The 13,542-nt window shown below is 39.8% G+C and overlaps 2 protein-coding genes across 5 annotated transcripts in view; one reads left to right on the forward strand and one right to left on the reverse strand.

Moving 5' to 3' along the window:
* Positions 1–2,683: 2,683 nt before the first annotated feature.
* zgpat (zinc finger, CCCH-type with G patch domain) lies at positions 2,684–8,142 on the reverse strand. 2 transcript variants are annotated; one of them, XM_073470948.1, is made up of 7 exons: positions 7,978–8,142; positions 6,932–7,589; positions 6,061–6,194; positions 5,697–5,861; positions 5,366–5,479; positions 3,613–4,024; positions 2,684–3,192 (listed from the first exon to the last, which is right to left on the reverse strand). In XM_073470948.1, exons 2-7 carry the CDS (start codon positions 7,531–7,533, stop codon positions 3,054–3,056), a joined length of 1,566 nt encoding a protein of 521 aa, XP_073327049.1. In that variant the 5' UTR covers positions 7,534–7,589; positions 7,978–8,142; the 3' UTR covers positions 2,684–3,053. The 2 variants fall into 2 exon arrangements, with proteins under 2 accessions (XP_073327049.1, XP_073327050.1); XM_073470949.1 differs by having other exon boundaries at positions 2,965–3,192; positions 8,091–8,141.
* The window catches only part of tti1 (TELO2 interacting protein 1), a 29,399-nt gene continuing 23,553 nt past the window's right edge, over positions 7,697–13,542 (forward strand). For 2 of the 3 annotated variants that reach the window (XM_073470944.1, XM_073470945.1), the window contains exons 1-4: positions 7,697–7,747; positions 9,512–10,251; positions 11,716–12,053; positions 12,148–12,433. In XM_073470944.1, the coding sequence (XP_073327045.1) occupies positions 7,720–7,747; positions 9,512–10,251; positions 11,716–12,053; positions 12,148–12,433 (1,392 nt within the window). In that variant the 5' untranslated portion in view covers positions 7,697–7,719. Of the gene's footprint in view, positions 7,748–8,596; positions 8,728–9,511; positions 10,252–11,715; positions 12,054–12,147; positions 12,434–13,542 lie in introns of those variants that run through there. The other variant, XM_073470947.1, reaches the window with a different exon arrangement.

The following is a 13,542-nucleotide window of genomic DNA, read 5'->3' on the forward strand; positions in this document are numbered from 1 at the left end:
TACAATTTTCTAATCAGGTAGAATAGAAAATGTTATCCAGATAAGACTGCACATTTGTACCACAGAGGGCCAGGTAGTATATCACTAGAAAGCTCAGCCTATTCTACACATTCATAGGTCAACCCCTGAAGCCTGGCAGCCACCAGCTAGATAGCTTAGCGTGAATTCCTAAGTAAAACATCTGTCAAGGTGGCCTTCCAATCAATTTTCCCATCACACCTCCTTAATCACTTAATCCGGGGCCCTGATAAATGCCGATTAGTAGTGAAAACTCCCCTAATAGGCAAGTCTGAATCCATACATGAGACAGACGTCTGCAGGAGTGTGCCGTGCATGCAGCCAAGAGTGTAGACAACACACCTAGGCATGAACACACACACATGCTCACACATTAAATCTGCTGCTGGCTGGACAGCGATACCCTCAGAGACCTGAGGCTCATAAATGGGGTAAAGCGTGAGGCACAGACCCCCGAGGGATCCCATTAAATCAACACACACCGCATTTGGCCAGTTTTCCTCAGCGATCAGCAAATTCAGTGTGATCCCTCCAGTCACCAGCAATCTAAAAGTGCTGCCAGTCGACAGATCAGTGCACAAGGGGTTCATACTCAAGGGGTTCATAAGTTTTGCATGTGTGGCTGCCCTCTGCCCTTTTTTCTCTATCCAGAGAACTTCTTGGATGGCCTATGGAGTACACTATCTCCCTGCTGCCGTTACTCTTTATCGTTAGGTATTTACTGTACTTTCCCCTTAGGGACAAACACAATGGCTGGGACTTGCTGATGGTCACCGTTTTTCTATCGTAATATATTCACATGGACTCAGGGTCTCACAAGACTTCAGCATATTTCACCTGGTCTGATTCTTTTTTAAAGCGTTTATTCAAAAAATTGAACAAAGGCAGCAAATATAGTACTTTTGTGTGGGTTTTTTTTTTGTAATGTTGCCCTGATTCTGTTATTCTGGAAAGCATAAAAGGATGAGGACCTCATCCACAGCTACCTAACATCACGACTTCAACCTTTACTTGAGACTGAATCCCACCCACCGCCTACAGGCACTGTGTGTCCGATCGAGCAGACGAGCTGCTCTCCAAAATTCATTATTTAATAGAGAGGTTACGGTCGTAGCTTCAAAGACGCCGTGTATGAGCCGGGATGAGGCGTGGGCAAATGGAGGGGCTTCACTTCGAAACTCTGTAAAGGTCTCCCAACTCCCGAGGATGTAATTTTAAAATCAGTCAGAAATCCGAGTGAGGATATACTGGAGCAGCCTCTGGTCAGAATTACCCAAAAACTCTCCCAGAAAAGTAAAACAAAGAGCACATGAAATATTCTGGGGTAGAGAAACACGTCTTTACACTGGAGTTTACACTACAGCTCAAAAGTTTGGGGCTATTTAGAATTTTTTTTCTTTTTGAAAGAAAATCACGACTTTTTTTCAATTAAAATAACATTAACTTGATAAGAAATGCAAATTTCTTGTGAAATAGCTGCATAAATGTTCAGAGGACAATTTTCAGCATGTGCTCCAATAGCACACTGTGTAAAGTCATCCAAGTTCATCATATGAACTCATTAGAAAACCCTTGTGCAGTGATGTTAGCACAGCTGAGAACTATTAAAGAAGCAATAACATTGGCCTCCCTTTGGCTAGTTGAGTATCTGGATCATCAGCATTTGTCTGCTTGATTACATTCAGTTCAATTTAAAACTTTATTACAGACTCAAGGTCCAGATAAGATACAAGACATCCCATAGAATAAATTACACACAAAGTCACAATAAAAGATGATAGCTTAAAAGAGAAAACAATATAAGATACATAAGTGTGTAGTGCTAAACCTTATGTTTGATAAAAACCAAGATCAGAGATGGTGGCGTACATCGCTCCATCTGTTCACATATTAAACTTGTGCAAAAGTATGTTTGCTTGTGCATACATCTTGCAGCATTGCCTATAAATGTTGTCATCATCTGTTGTTTAGATATTAGCGACCTAAAGATTATTATCAGACAATTTGAAGCCAGGACATTTTCGACACTTGGTCCCTTTTGGCACTACAGTTTAAGACAACACTCTTACTGGCACTGTATTTGATATGATGTTCAACACCATACACAGATAATACAGCAAGGAGCTGCTGGAGACTAAGGCTACTTGGACTAAGGACCGGATTATTATTGTCTCAAAATTGCCAGATAAAAAAGAACGCTTTCTACCTATTGTTGTTCTGAGAAATGAAGTCTGCTCTATGTGAGAAACTCTGCAAAGAAACTAAAGATCTCATATAACGGTGTGTACTACTCCCTTCAAAGAACAGCTGGTATTCTGTCTATAATTGAGTGGCCAGTGCAGTCACATCTCAAGAAGTGCCCATCAAGCCAATCCAACCTGTGGGAGGTGCTTCAAGAAGGACGGAGTCCTTTCAGAGTGCCTCAACAAACTGACAGCTAGAATGCCAAAGGTCTGCAGTGCTGTAATTCGCTGTAAAACGTTTGAAGGAAAAATGTAATTTTTTTTCAAGTAAAAATGATTTCTTACTTTCATACTGTCAATGTTATGAATATATTTTCTATTCATTTGGAAACTAATCATGGAAAACATTAAACTTTTTGGATGGCCCCGAACTTTTGAGCAGAAATGTGGGTGTGTAAAGAAAAAACAAAGAAATTATGAAGCAGGTTCTCAAAACAGGGTGTTTAGTGCTGATCAAGATAAATACACTGAGACAAAATGTTCATTTCAAATCAAATGTTGTTTGTTACATTATTGTGAACTGTACAATTTGAAGTCAAACAACTGTTCACACTAAATAAACTGATCAGTCCTTGAAAATGAAATGAGAAGCAGAAATAATCATCAGCCTTCATTCTGCATTCAGTGGGCACCACCACCAGCACAAATCCATGATGCTGGAGAGAAATGATGCTAAAAAAAATTTCTTTAAAAAAACAGTGTAACAAAAAACTGACAACGGGCAGAGGACAAAAGTTCATTTCAGGCAAGCGTTGCTTCCCTTTATCCTCCGAGTCTTTGAGTGAACTGAGCTTAGAACTCAGTCATCTTCTTGTGTGTGTCAGCCTTCCTGTTCTCTCTCTGGATGGACAGCTCCTGGGCTTTCTGCTGGGCCAGCAGCCGGCGGGCCGCTGACAGCTTCTCTTCCAGCTGCTTCACTCTGGAGGCGTCCCTTTGCACACACAAACAACAAATAGATTAGGGGGGAGATGGGGAGACAAGTTGGTTTTTAGCTATACTTTTCCAGAGTTAGTTGGCAACGGAAACAAGCGTCTTACCTCGAATCTTCACACCTTATTTACATTATTTACACAACTCCCACAACTCTTCCTATTTGTGTATTCAAAGTAACTACCACTTTACTTGACAGGAGCTTCATAGCAACGAGTGCTGATATTTTACAATAATTATAATTGTTTAAGCAGTGCCATTATGTACGTATGTGTATGTGCGGAGGAGATAACAGGGAGCTGAGGAATGAACTGATCATTAATGACTTACTGGTTCATTTGAGGTCAGATCCCAGTCTTCACACAAGTCAGATTAGACAGATGGAAACGTACAATAAATAAACAAAATACACAGTACTGACCTTCCTGTTTGTCTTCCAAGTGACTCACTCAGTTTCTTAATCTCCCTCTCAGTCTGGGAAACCCTCTCAGCAGCCTGGAACAGCTTCACATTCAGACTCCTCTTGGTGCCTTTTCCTCCCCTGTAAGCCTCCACGCCGGTTGCTGCTGACAACGAAGCAGCACTCCCCTCAGCAGGATCACTGCTCTTGCCTCCCAGCTTGTGGTTGAGAAAGTCAAAGACGTTTTGGCGCCCTCCGGTGTTCACACGTCGCTTTCTGCGTTTCTTTGGGCGGCCTGTTTCTGTGCCATCTTTAGAGGCCTTGCTCTGGGTGCGTCTCTGGGTGAGCTCTGCACAGTGGTCCAGAGACCTCCCCTTGGTTAAAACCACTGCCATGACGGGCTCTACTCGACCTTCCTGCAGCTTTCCTAAACCTGAGAAAAACAAAAGGGACCGAGTGAGGAAGTTTTGTGTATCTTTCCAACACATACTTTATGTAAACAACGATTTCTCACTGAATCAGAATCACTTAGCAAGAGCAATTATATATAATATATTCTATATTTTCTACATATTTTACATAGATGTTCTTCAATTCAAATTTTTTTGGGGTGCCCCAGTAGCTCAGTCAGTAGAGCATAGCACCATGTACAGAAGCCATCCAGTGGGGCAGGGTTCAAATCCAACCTGTGGCCTATATATATATTTTTAGGCTACCATGATTGAAAGAGAAAACTATATTCTAAAAAACCTGCACCAGCCTCTGTGACATTACATAAACATTACGGTACATGACGGTACATGACTGCATGTTTTGCTGTAATTCATTATTTCTATCTTTAATCAAATAGCATGTTCATGATTTCATTCTGCCACCTAATGAAACAAAGTGTGCATTAACTATAACATGTTTGGTGTAAATGTGCCCAAAATAGTTTGACATACAATATTATGATTGTTCTTTTTAGATGGCTGACATATACAAGAATTTGTCTTAGTTACATGGGTGTAGAAACATGCAGTATTGTACTTAAAGGTGCTATTTGTAAGAAAAGTTGAATTTTAAGTCTCACTGCCAACTCGTCAAACAATGACGCTCTAGGTTTCCCAACCCATCAAAATACTGAAGTTTTAAAATAGTGACCGACCCTTCCTACAATCCCAAAACATCAGTTTTTGATGAGTTGGGAATGGGACTCAAAAATCAACTCTTCTTACAAATGGTACCTTTAAAACGGGGGAGCATAAGAAATTTCACAAAACAAACACAATACTTACTAGATTTAAACATATATTCTTTAAGGTAGAGTTTATAGAGTTTATAAACATTGTACATGTGAGACATGCTTTTTAAGTGACTCTTGTTGCCCTCTAGTGTCTTGTTAACCTATGGCACCCACCTTACTACTTAAATGAAATTATATTTTTATTGTACATTTTGCTATCAGTTGATTTAAAGTTTGTTCAAGACTCATTATATCATGCTTATATGTTTATTCATGTTTGTTGTACTTGATTTCTCTTCGTCATAAAACCAAGAAGAGACAGAAACACATCATTGGCACTACATTAGTTGTAAAGCTTTAGCATGAATATGGCAAAGAGGACTTAAGCTGATGTGTAGTTATTATGTTACATTGCCTTTATTAAATGCTGACAAAACATTTATATGGAGTGTAGTGCAATGTATAACATGAAAAACCCTTCAGCTAGCCACAAATAACATGAAGTCTTCAGAACCTAAAACGTCATTAATATTGTGCATTTGCACTTACCTTTCCCATATTCATAGCCCATTTTGAGCATAAGCTTGGATCCGATTCCTCTGGTGTGTGCCTCCCAGCCACCAAAATGTTCACTGTTTACTGTGGTTTCTTCAGAGTCCATAACTGTTGGGTAAGAAGGAAAATCAAAATAGCAACGTCAGTTACTTTATGTGGGAGAACATTTTTTATTGCCACAAAGAATGGACTACAGGAAGGTTAAACTTTGCCTCAAAAGTTCTATTAAAATACACCTAAGTTACGTTATATCTTTTGTCAAAATTCAAATACTAGCTCAAATTTTGATTGACAGAGGAATGGCTACACTTATATCCAAACACACCTTTTGCATAAGCCAAATCATCTCCATCTCCAGTGTCGTCCTGGTCGGAGTCGGAGGAAATCGGGTCGTCTTCTCTCAAAGGCGGGAGTATGCCATCAGCCTCGACCACAACATCTTTCAGCAGCACCGAGTCAAACTTCACAGTGTAGAAACCACTGTCGATTTCTACAATGACAGAAAACATTCAAACTAACTGGAAGCATTTCATCTACGGTTTTGGTTGTTTCAGGGAGTATATTTACTACTTTATGACAGACAAGAGATATAACTTAAATTCAGTCAACCTGAGTGTGGATTTGTTGCCAAACCTGTCAGCATTTACTGAAAAACACATGGTCAAAAACTGGCCTTGTCAATGGAATACCTTTGATTTTGGCCGGGTACCAGATCCCGTCCTCATGTCGGGCCAAGCAGGTTGAACCTTCTTCAAGATTACTGAGGTCACACTCAAGGAACTCTCTGAGCTCTGACACATACACCACTTCACCATGGGAAAACCTTCAATAAAAGGGAATCAACACAGTAAATTAATCAAGGGATTTACCTCCATGGCTAATTAAAGCTCACAATATACAGGTCAACACATTTAGTAATTTTAAAAATTCTCAGAAATAGCATTTAGAATCTGGCTGACTTAGAATTATTTCAGGACTAACAGATAAAAAGGTGGAAAGACAACAACATTTCACAGCATTTTTTGTATCTATGGTCAGGATAAAACCTGCATCATGTGGAAAATGGGTGACACTTGCTGGATAATATCTGCTATTACAAAGATGGCTGACATGGAGAAGTAAAAGGAGACATTAGGTTCATTTTCAGGTTCATACTTTTATTTTGGGTTACTGTTAGAATAGGTTTACATGCTTTAGTGCTCAAAAACACATCAGTGTTCTCATACTGTCCAGTGCTGAAGCACTGTATTCCCCCTCTGTCTGAAATGCTCTGTTTCAGCTCCTGTCTCTTTAAGGCCTGCCCTCCTCGGATTGGTTAGCTCACAGATGCTATAGCCAGCACTGCTAACAACTACACAGCAGCTGTGCCACATTAATTCTTACATGCCAAACTAGCCGCTGGGCATAAATTATGCAAATGTTTGACATGGTGATGCGTGTGATGTCACAAAGTCAAGGAATTAAAGGCAGGACTGCTGATGAGGCATTTCAGGAGCAGTGTTTTCTGTGATAGAGATTTTTTTTAATACAACAATCCCAAAGAAAAGGGTGGTACTTTACCTGCAACTATCTGGGAAGCGACATTTGTCCTCTAGGTAGAATGGACAGGGTTTCATTGACTTCTGGGTGGGGTAGACATAGAGCACTCTTACTTGTGCCTCTTCTCCATCGGGTGGTTCTGCCCCCACCACCATGGCATTGTGATACTCCAGTGTCCCCCATTTTGTCCGGTACGGAGCTCTTACTTTGGTACCACTGAGTGCATCTTCTTCCTCTTCTTCTTCTCCCTCCTCCTCTTCACCATCATCTACCCCATCTTCCTCCTCCTTGTCCCTCTCTCTAGTATCAGAGCTACTACCTGAAGACTCCCCGAGTTCAGAGTAGAAAGCAGCAAACTCGCAGTCCAATCCTGCACTGTTTGTGTCAGCTGCTGAGGTGTTTGACTGCAGGCCATTACTGTCCTCGAGGCTGGCCAGAAGTAGACTCTTTCTGACCGACACCAGGCTGGCCTCTGTGAGCTCAATCAGCTGAGAAAGGTCTTCTTTCAATTTGAGCAGGTCTGACTGCTGGGAGGGGTCCAGGCCAGCTGACAGGGCTGTCTCCACCTGCTGCAACTGGGCACCATAGGTGGAGATGGCTGCCTCAAGGGTTTCTTCATCCATGCTGACAGTTGGCACAGGGCAGGGCAGGGATGGACCGCATCAAGCCTCCAAAACACCTGACAGGATAAAGAAAATGATTGATTTAAAGTCAAATCAAGTTAACAGATCTCAGGACAGTGAGTAGATGGACTGATTCACTGGACTTCCTAATGCCCTCCTGCCATTCTTCTTTTTCATCACACGAGAATGCAATTAGTCCTTTACTGTATCTTTTGTAAGTCATATTTCATTGGCCATCTATTTTTAACATGGGCTCAGTAAATTAGCAATTCCGAATAAAACTCTTGTACCGTGATTAGGTACCGTCAACTTTGCCAAAACATTAAGTCTTACGTTAAATATGAATTGCAGCTAACGAAATAGCTATAACAGAGCTAGTTTTAGCTAAACGTTAGCCGTTTTTAAGCTACCTTTTACAACTTATTATAATAACATTAGCATTACCTTCGTAATTACGTTAGCTGTCTGACATCCACTGCACCGAAGGAAAAAGTGACAGCCATTAAAAATGTACTATGTTAAGAAAATACGTAAATAAAATAAGTAAATGCACATACTGGGACAGCGCAATCACAACATGAACCGGTTCACTGCCAAGTTAGCGCGAGTGAATAAAGGTGTACTTCCGTTGCGAATTGTCATTTCTTTCAAAATAAAACGTCTATTAAGTAAAGTCTGTTCTTAAGACATTGAATGGTTTGACGCTAACTACCGTCAGTACAAACTCAAAAATGCATCTTGCTAGTATTAAAATAGTGTCACAAGTTATGCCATAGCATTCTGTTTCGTAAGACCGTTCATACGACAGCTTTGTTGAACAAAGACAGAAGCCTATATAGTGTTAATTAGTAACATAATGCCACTAGGTATTTGATGCAGTTTGATAATATTTAGTTGATAAGACAACGTTCACACATTTCTACCCTACGGTAAGAGCATTGTTTATTGTACATTTTATAGCTTTTTTTCCACAGTAAAACTTTTTGTCCTTTAATTTTGAAGGCAAGTCTCCAAAACCGGAAGTCTCTTTGTCTGCGTCAGCAATGTGCGTCGTCGACGCAGAATGATGACGTTACCTTTAGCCAGTTCAGTAACATACATGTGTGATGTTACAAGTTTTCTGTGTACAATAAAACCTCTTCTGTCGGATTAATGCTGCGCGCAGCGGGTCCACTTTGTACCACTAATGTGAAGGTAGGCTGACGTTACCTGTTTGTTGACGCTAGTACCGCAGCGCAGCTTCAGCAGCATGCTAACTAATAGACTTCTTACATCGATGCTATACATGTCCCTCTGTTACTGCATAGACATAATGTTGTTATGTATCTGTTTCTGTTTCTCAACTTGAATAAAGCTTTAACTTTGTCACAGTGGACATTTGGTTTATAATTTTAAGCCCTTAAACAGCATTGAACATACAGGAGCTAACAACAAAACTAACGCCAGGCTGTTAGAGCAGAGTCTCAGCAATGCAACATATTATTAGCCTACTCCATCCTTCACTCCCACCGATAATGCTGACATGCACTTCTTTCTTCCAACTATGCTAACGTTTAGGATGCATAGTTATAAAGCAGCTGTGGGTACATTTTGATTCCATTAGTAAATAATGGCCAGAGTGTAATTCCATGTACACAGAAGAAAAGGAAAGGGAAACAATTAAAGATGATCAGAGTATTTTCTTCCCCTATGTCTGAAGAATTTATTATTTGACATACAGTTTGAAGTTGGCCTGCGTATGAGCCAAGAAGTATTTCAGTTTGATTGTAAAAAATTACAATACTATTGGTTTAGGTCTTAAAAAAAATATCTCAAAGATTTTCCGGTCAATATGATGGTGACCATTACAGATTTAATCACAAAGACAAAATGTAATAACTAAAGAATACATTGATGTCAGATATGTCCTCCAGTACTTGAAAAGCTGTGTTTTCCTTGTGTTATTCTTGCCTCTCCTGTTTCTCTTCCCCCATTAAAGTGACCCCTGCTGTCATGCCTCCAATCATGGCTCAGATCAGTGATCCAAAGATCGCTTTTGCCTACCTGCGCCCAGCCTGTGTCCTGCTCACCCGAGAGCCCACTGTGACTAACGTGGAGACGCTGAGCACCCAGTTGAAAGAAGTAAACGATGCCACGTTGCAGCAGCTTCAAGAGTACGTCCTCTTCCCTCTCCGCTTTGTTCTTAAAGTCCCCGGGCCCAAGAAGGAAAAACTTGTGCAGGCTGTGGCTGAGGCCATGAGCCACGTCCTGGAGAACACTTGTGTCCAAAGCTGGGAGACCCTCCAAGGCCTCCTCTCAGAGCTTTGCCTCTGCCTGTGCTGTCCAACAGATCCTGGGAAACCTGCAGATACATCAGAGGAGCTGAAATTGACTGTGTTGAGGTGCCTGGACGCACTGCTTCATGCTGCTTATGGGGATATAGTCTTCAAACTCTTTGAACCCATCATGCTGCCTGGAATGGGAGCTGCCATATCACTGCTGCTGGCTTTAGGAGAGAAGGAGAAGTCTCGAGATATACAGGCAGCAGCATTGAAGTGCCTTCAGGCTTTGACTCTGCAGTGTGACTGCACTCAGGAGCACATAGTCCCATCCTCAGAGGAGAGACGCACTTTAGGCGGCACCATGGCTTCATTCTTACCTGGGATCACTACGGCAGTAGCCAGGATCATTACAGGAGATCTAAGAAAAGGCCATGCAGTCACAGTCAGGGCCATCAAGGTACCATAGCTCTGTTATAACATGCTATTCATGATGTCCTAAATTATTTAAACTGTTTGCATTTTCAAGTATACATAGATATTTTACTACATAACAAGTAAGTTGTAAGTATTATGAATTATTCAAGCTGCAACTAAGGATTAATTTTAGAGCTACAATGAATCGATTAACAGATTAGTCGATCAAATTAATCTCCAACTTTTCTTCTTTTAAATAATTGTTTATTCATTTAAGTGCATTTACAAGCATACATGCCAAACATTTGAGGGTTTCAGCTTCTTAAATATGAATATCAGCTGTTTTTCCTTCTCTTACATTCTAGTAAATGGAATCATTGTTTGGTTGGTCAGACAAAACAGTACTTTTGATGACATTACCTTGAGTCTTTTGTGTTGTTATGGCCATTTTTCTTTTTTTTTTCTGATTCATTATAGACCGAACAATTAATCTCGAATATAATAGGCAGATTAATTGGTATTGAGAATGATTAATAGTTGCAGCCCTGATTTGTAATGAATATGTTGATTATTTTAATTATTTATTGATTATCTGTTTAGGTATAAAAAGATGATGATAGTTAGATTCAATTATAATTAATATTGATATTTCATAATATATATTTTCGCTCAACACAATTTCCCAGAGCCCAAAGTGACGTCTTCATATGGCTTCTTTGGACCAGCCAACAGTCCAAACCCCAAAGACTCTTCATTTACCACCATAAATGACAAAGAAATGCAACAAGACCTTACCTTTAAGAAGCTGGAACCAGCAAATGTTTGACATTTTTGCTCGAAAAATGACTGAAATGAATTGTTAATTTTCTTTCAATGGTCAAATCTATTCTTCAACTAATAGTTGCAGCTGTCCACCCATAGTGACATCTACAAATTGCTCCCTTTGTTAAAACTTACAGTCCAAAACTTTAAAAATATTCCAGTTGCAGTGATGATAAAATAAGGAAAAGCAGCAAATCCCCTAATTTCATAATCTAGAACAAGTGAATGTTTGGAGTTTTATCTTCTTAAATTCATTTAACAATTAATAGATTAAAGGTTTTATAGGTTAATGTTCTATTGGCCATACTACTTTATAAACATACTTACAATATAATCGCCCTATACAGTCCGTCCGATGTAATCCAAGTCTCTGGAAGCCCCGAAATCCCAAATTGATTTGAAGAGACGTTATTTGTAATTGATACGTGGTTGAACATAAGTTTTATTTGTTTGACCAAATGAAAATAATAAGGACACTAAAAATACAGAAAAATAGGTTCATCATGCTGAGCCAAATCAAATTAAATTTTTATATAAATTTATATAGTCTCCTCCTCCATGCCACCAAAATGCTAACATAGTAGGATAATGTTTATTCAAGGGCGTTGACCACTAACCATTTATAAAAGAGCACAGAGAAAACACATCATTGACCCTTGTTTTCACCACTCTTATTGTTCTTCAGGTTTGGTCCAGGACTGTGGGGCTCGTCTTGGAGGACGCCCAGCTTCAGTCCGGTGAGTCCTGTAAGGCTCCCTCACTAGAACTGGGCAGGATCGGACAGCTGATGGTCCCTCGGACACAAGACTGGGTGAAGAGCACAGTAGAAAAACTGTCATCGCTCCTGAAGAAGATCATCTCCTGCACTTCAGCTCACCAGCACTGGAGGGTCCGACTAGAGATGGTGGAGCTGGATGACCACCTGCTGGCCAGGTGTAGCCAGTCACTGGGAGAGTGTGTGGGACTGCTACTGGAATCACTGGTGGGAGCAGTCAGTGATGAGGAGCCCAGAGTCAGACAGAGGTATGATTTGAGTGTTTTTTTAGAGTGGAAAAAGACTGAAGTCCAGACTACCTGATAACAAGAAGTTTAATGAGACTTCTTTCCTTTCCTGTAGGTGTGAGGTCGCTCTCAGAGAGGTATCACACAGGAATCAGACCTGCAGCAGCAGTGATGTTACCGGTAAAAGCAGCAGCAGTGCTCCGACCTTCACAGATGTGCTTTCAGAGAACCTGCACTCATTGGCCACCTCGCTGCCCAGACTGATGAGGACCTCTGATGACCAGAAGAAGCTGTTTGTCCTCAACGTGTTTCTGGGTTATCTAAAAGTCCTGGGACCGCTGGTCTCTGTGGTACTGAACTCTGCTGCACACCTCGAGAGGATTTCCAAAGCCTTGATGCAGGTAATGTAAGCTCACTTCAGATTATACTGCTTATTACTAGGAAAAATGGCTTCATGCTTATTGTTCATCAAGTTAAAGTAATTCTTTTATATAGTATTAAAAGGTTTTTGTGCTTATATCAGGTGCGTGGGTTGTCCCTGTACCAACCATTTGATGTGATGCTTGAATTTCACAGCATCTTACATAGACCTTAGAAGAAACACTGTATCCATTATCTTAGAATGAGGCAGTGTGTCCACTGCATGTCTTATTGTCACATTTCATTAAGTGGCTTATTGAGCCAATACCCATGCAGAGTGAATAAAAATCGAAATAGCCTAAAGGTGTAAAATAATTGAAAGCAGTATGCAATTGGGAAGTACTAACTATACTGAAGCATAAAAATAAAATTCAGAACACTAGTTCACTTTCATACTCATTTTGGGCTGTTTGTAAAAAATGTTTAAAATCCTGTGACAGTGTTAAGTACTTTGCATTGAGCTGAACATACAGCATTATAAGATTCTTTATAATTATCATTGTGAAACCAGAGACCTTTATTTCTTGTTTGTGTTAGTTTAGTATCACAAAATGTACTTACAGTGCATAAAGTCAGATGCATAAAGCCAAGATGTAGTATTTCATACTAAACCTGCACCAAAAATACTTTGCATGCATAAGTGGCCATAGAAGATAGAATAATAATTAATATTTAATGTTAATAAGCTAATAAATAACTAAGGTCATTTTCTTAAGTACTGTACTTAAGTACAATTTTGAGGAACTTTACTTGAGTATTTCCATTTTTTGCCACTTTATACATTTACTTCACTCTGATTCAGTGGCAAGTTGCAACTATTGTACTTTCTACTCCACTGCAATTATTTGATCATTTTAATTACTAGTTACTTTGCAGAGTGCATGCTGCATCAGAGCCGAAGTAGCACATTACAAAAATTGTTACATTTAAAAAAAGAAAATTGTATTGGATCTGATAATCGATTGACCCATAGTATACTTGTACAGTATATAAATACGTGTAAATATGTGTATAATTTACTTATACTTGTACTTTTGATACTTAAGTACAAAATAATGTGAGACACCTAATGGAGTCAAGAAAAGTTACA

This window comes from Pagrus major, chromosome 7 (assembly GCF_040436345.1).
Source record: "Pagrus major chromosome 7, Pma_NU_1.0".
Taxonomy (NCBI): Eukaryota; Metazoa; Chordata; class Actinopteri; order Spariformes; family Sparidae; genus Pagrus; species Pagrus major.

Bases quoted from the DNA above. Each gene is read 5' to 3' on its own strand.
- zgpat (XM_073470948.1), bottom strand. From the start codon at position 7,533: ATGGATGAAGAAACCCTTGAGGCAGCCATCTCCACCTATGGTGCCCAG. The intron at 6,195-6,931 runs GTAAAGTACCAC...CTTTTATTGAAG, and splicing joins CGCTTCCCAGATAGTTGCAG to GTTTTCCCATGGTGAAGTGG. The intron at 5,862-6,060 runs GTATTCCATTGA...CTGTCATTGTAG, and splicing joins GTACCCGGCCAAAATCAAAG to AAATCGACAGTGGTTTCTAC.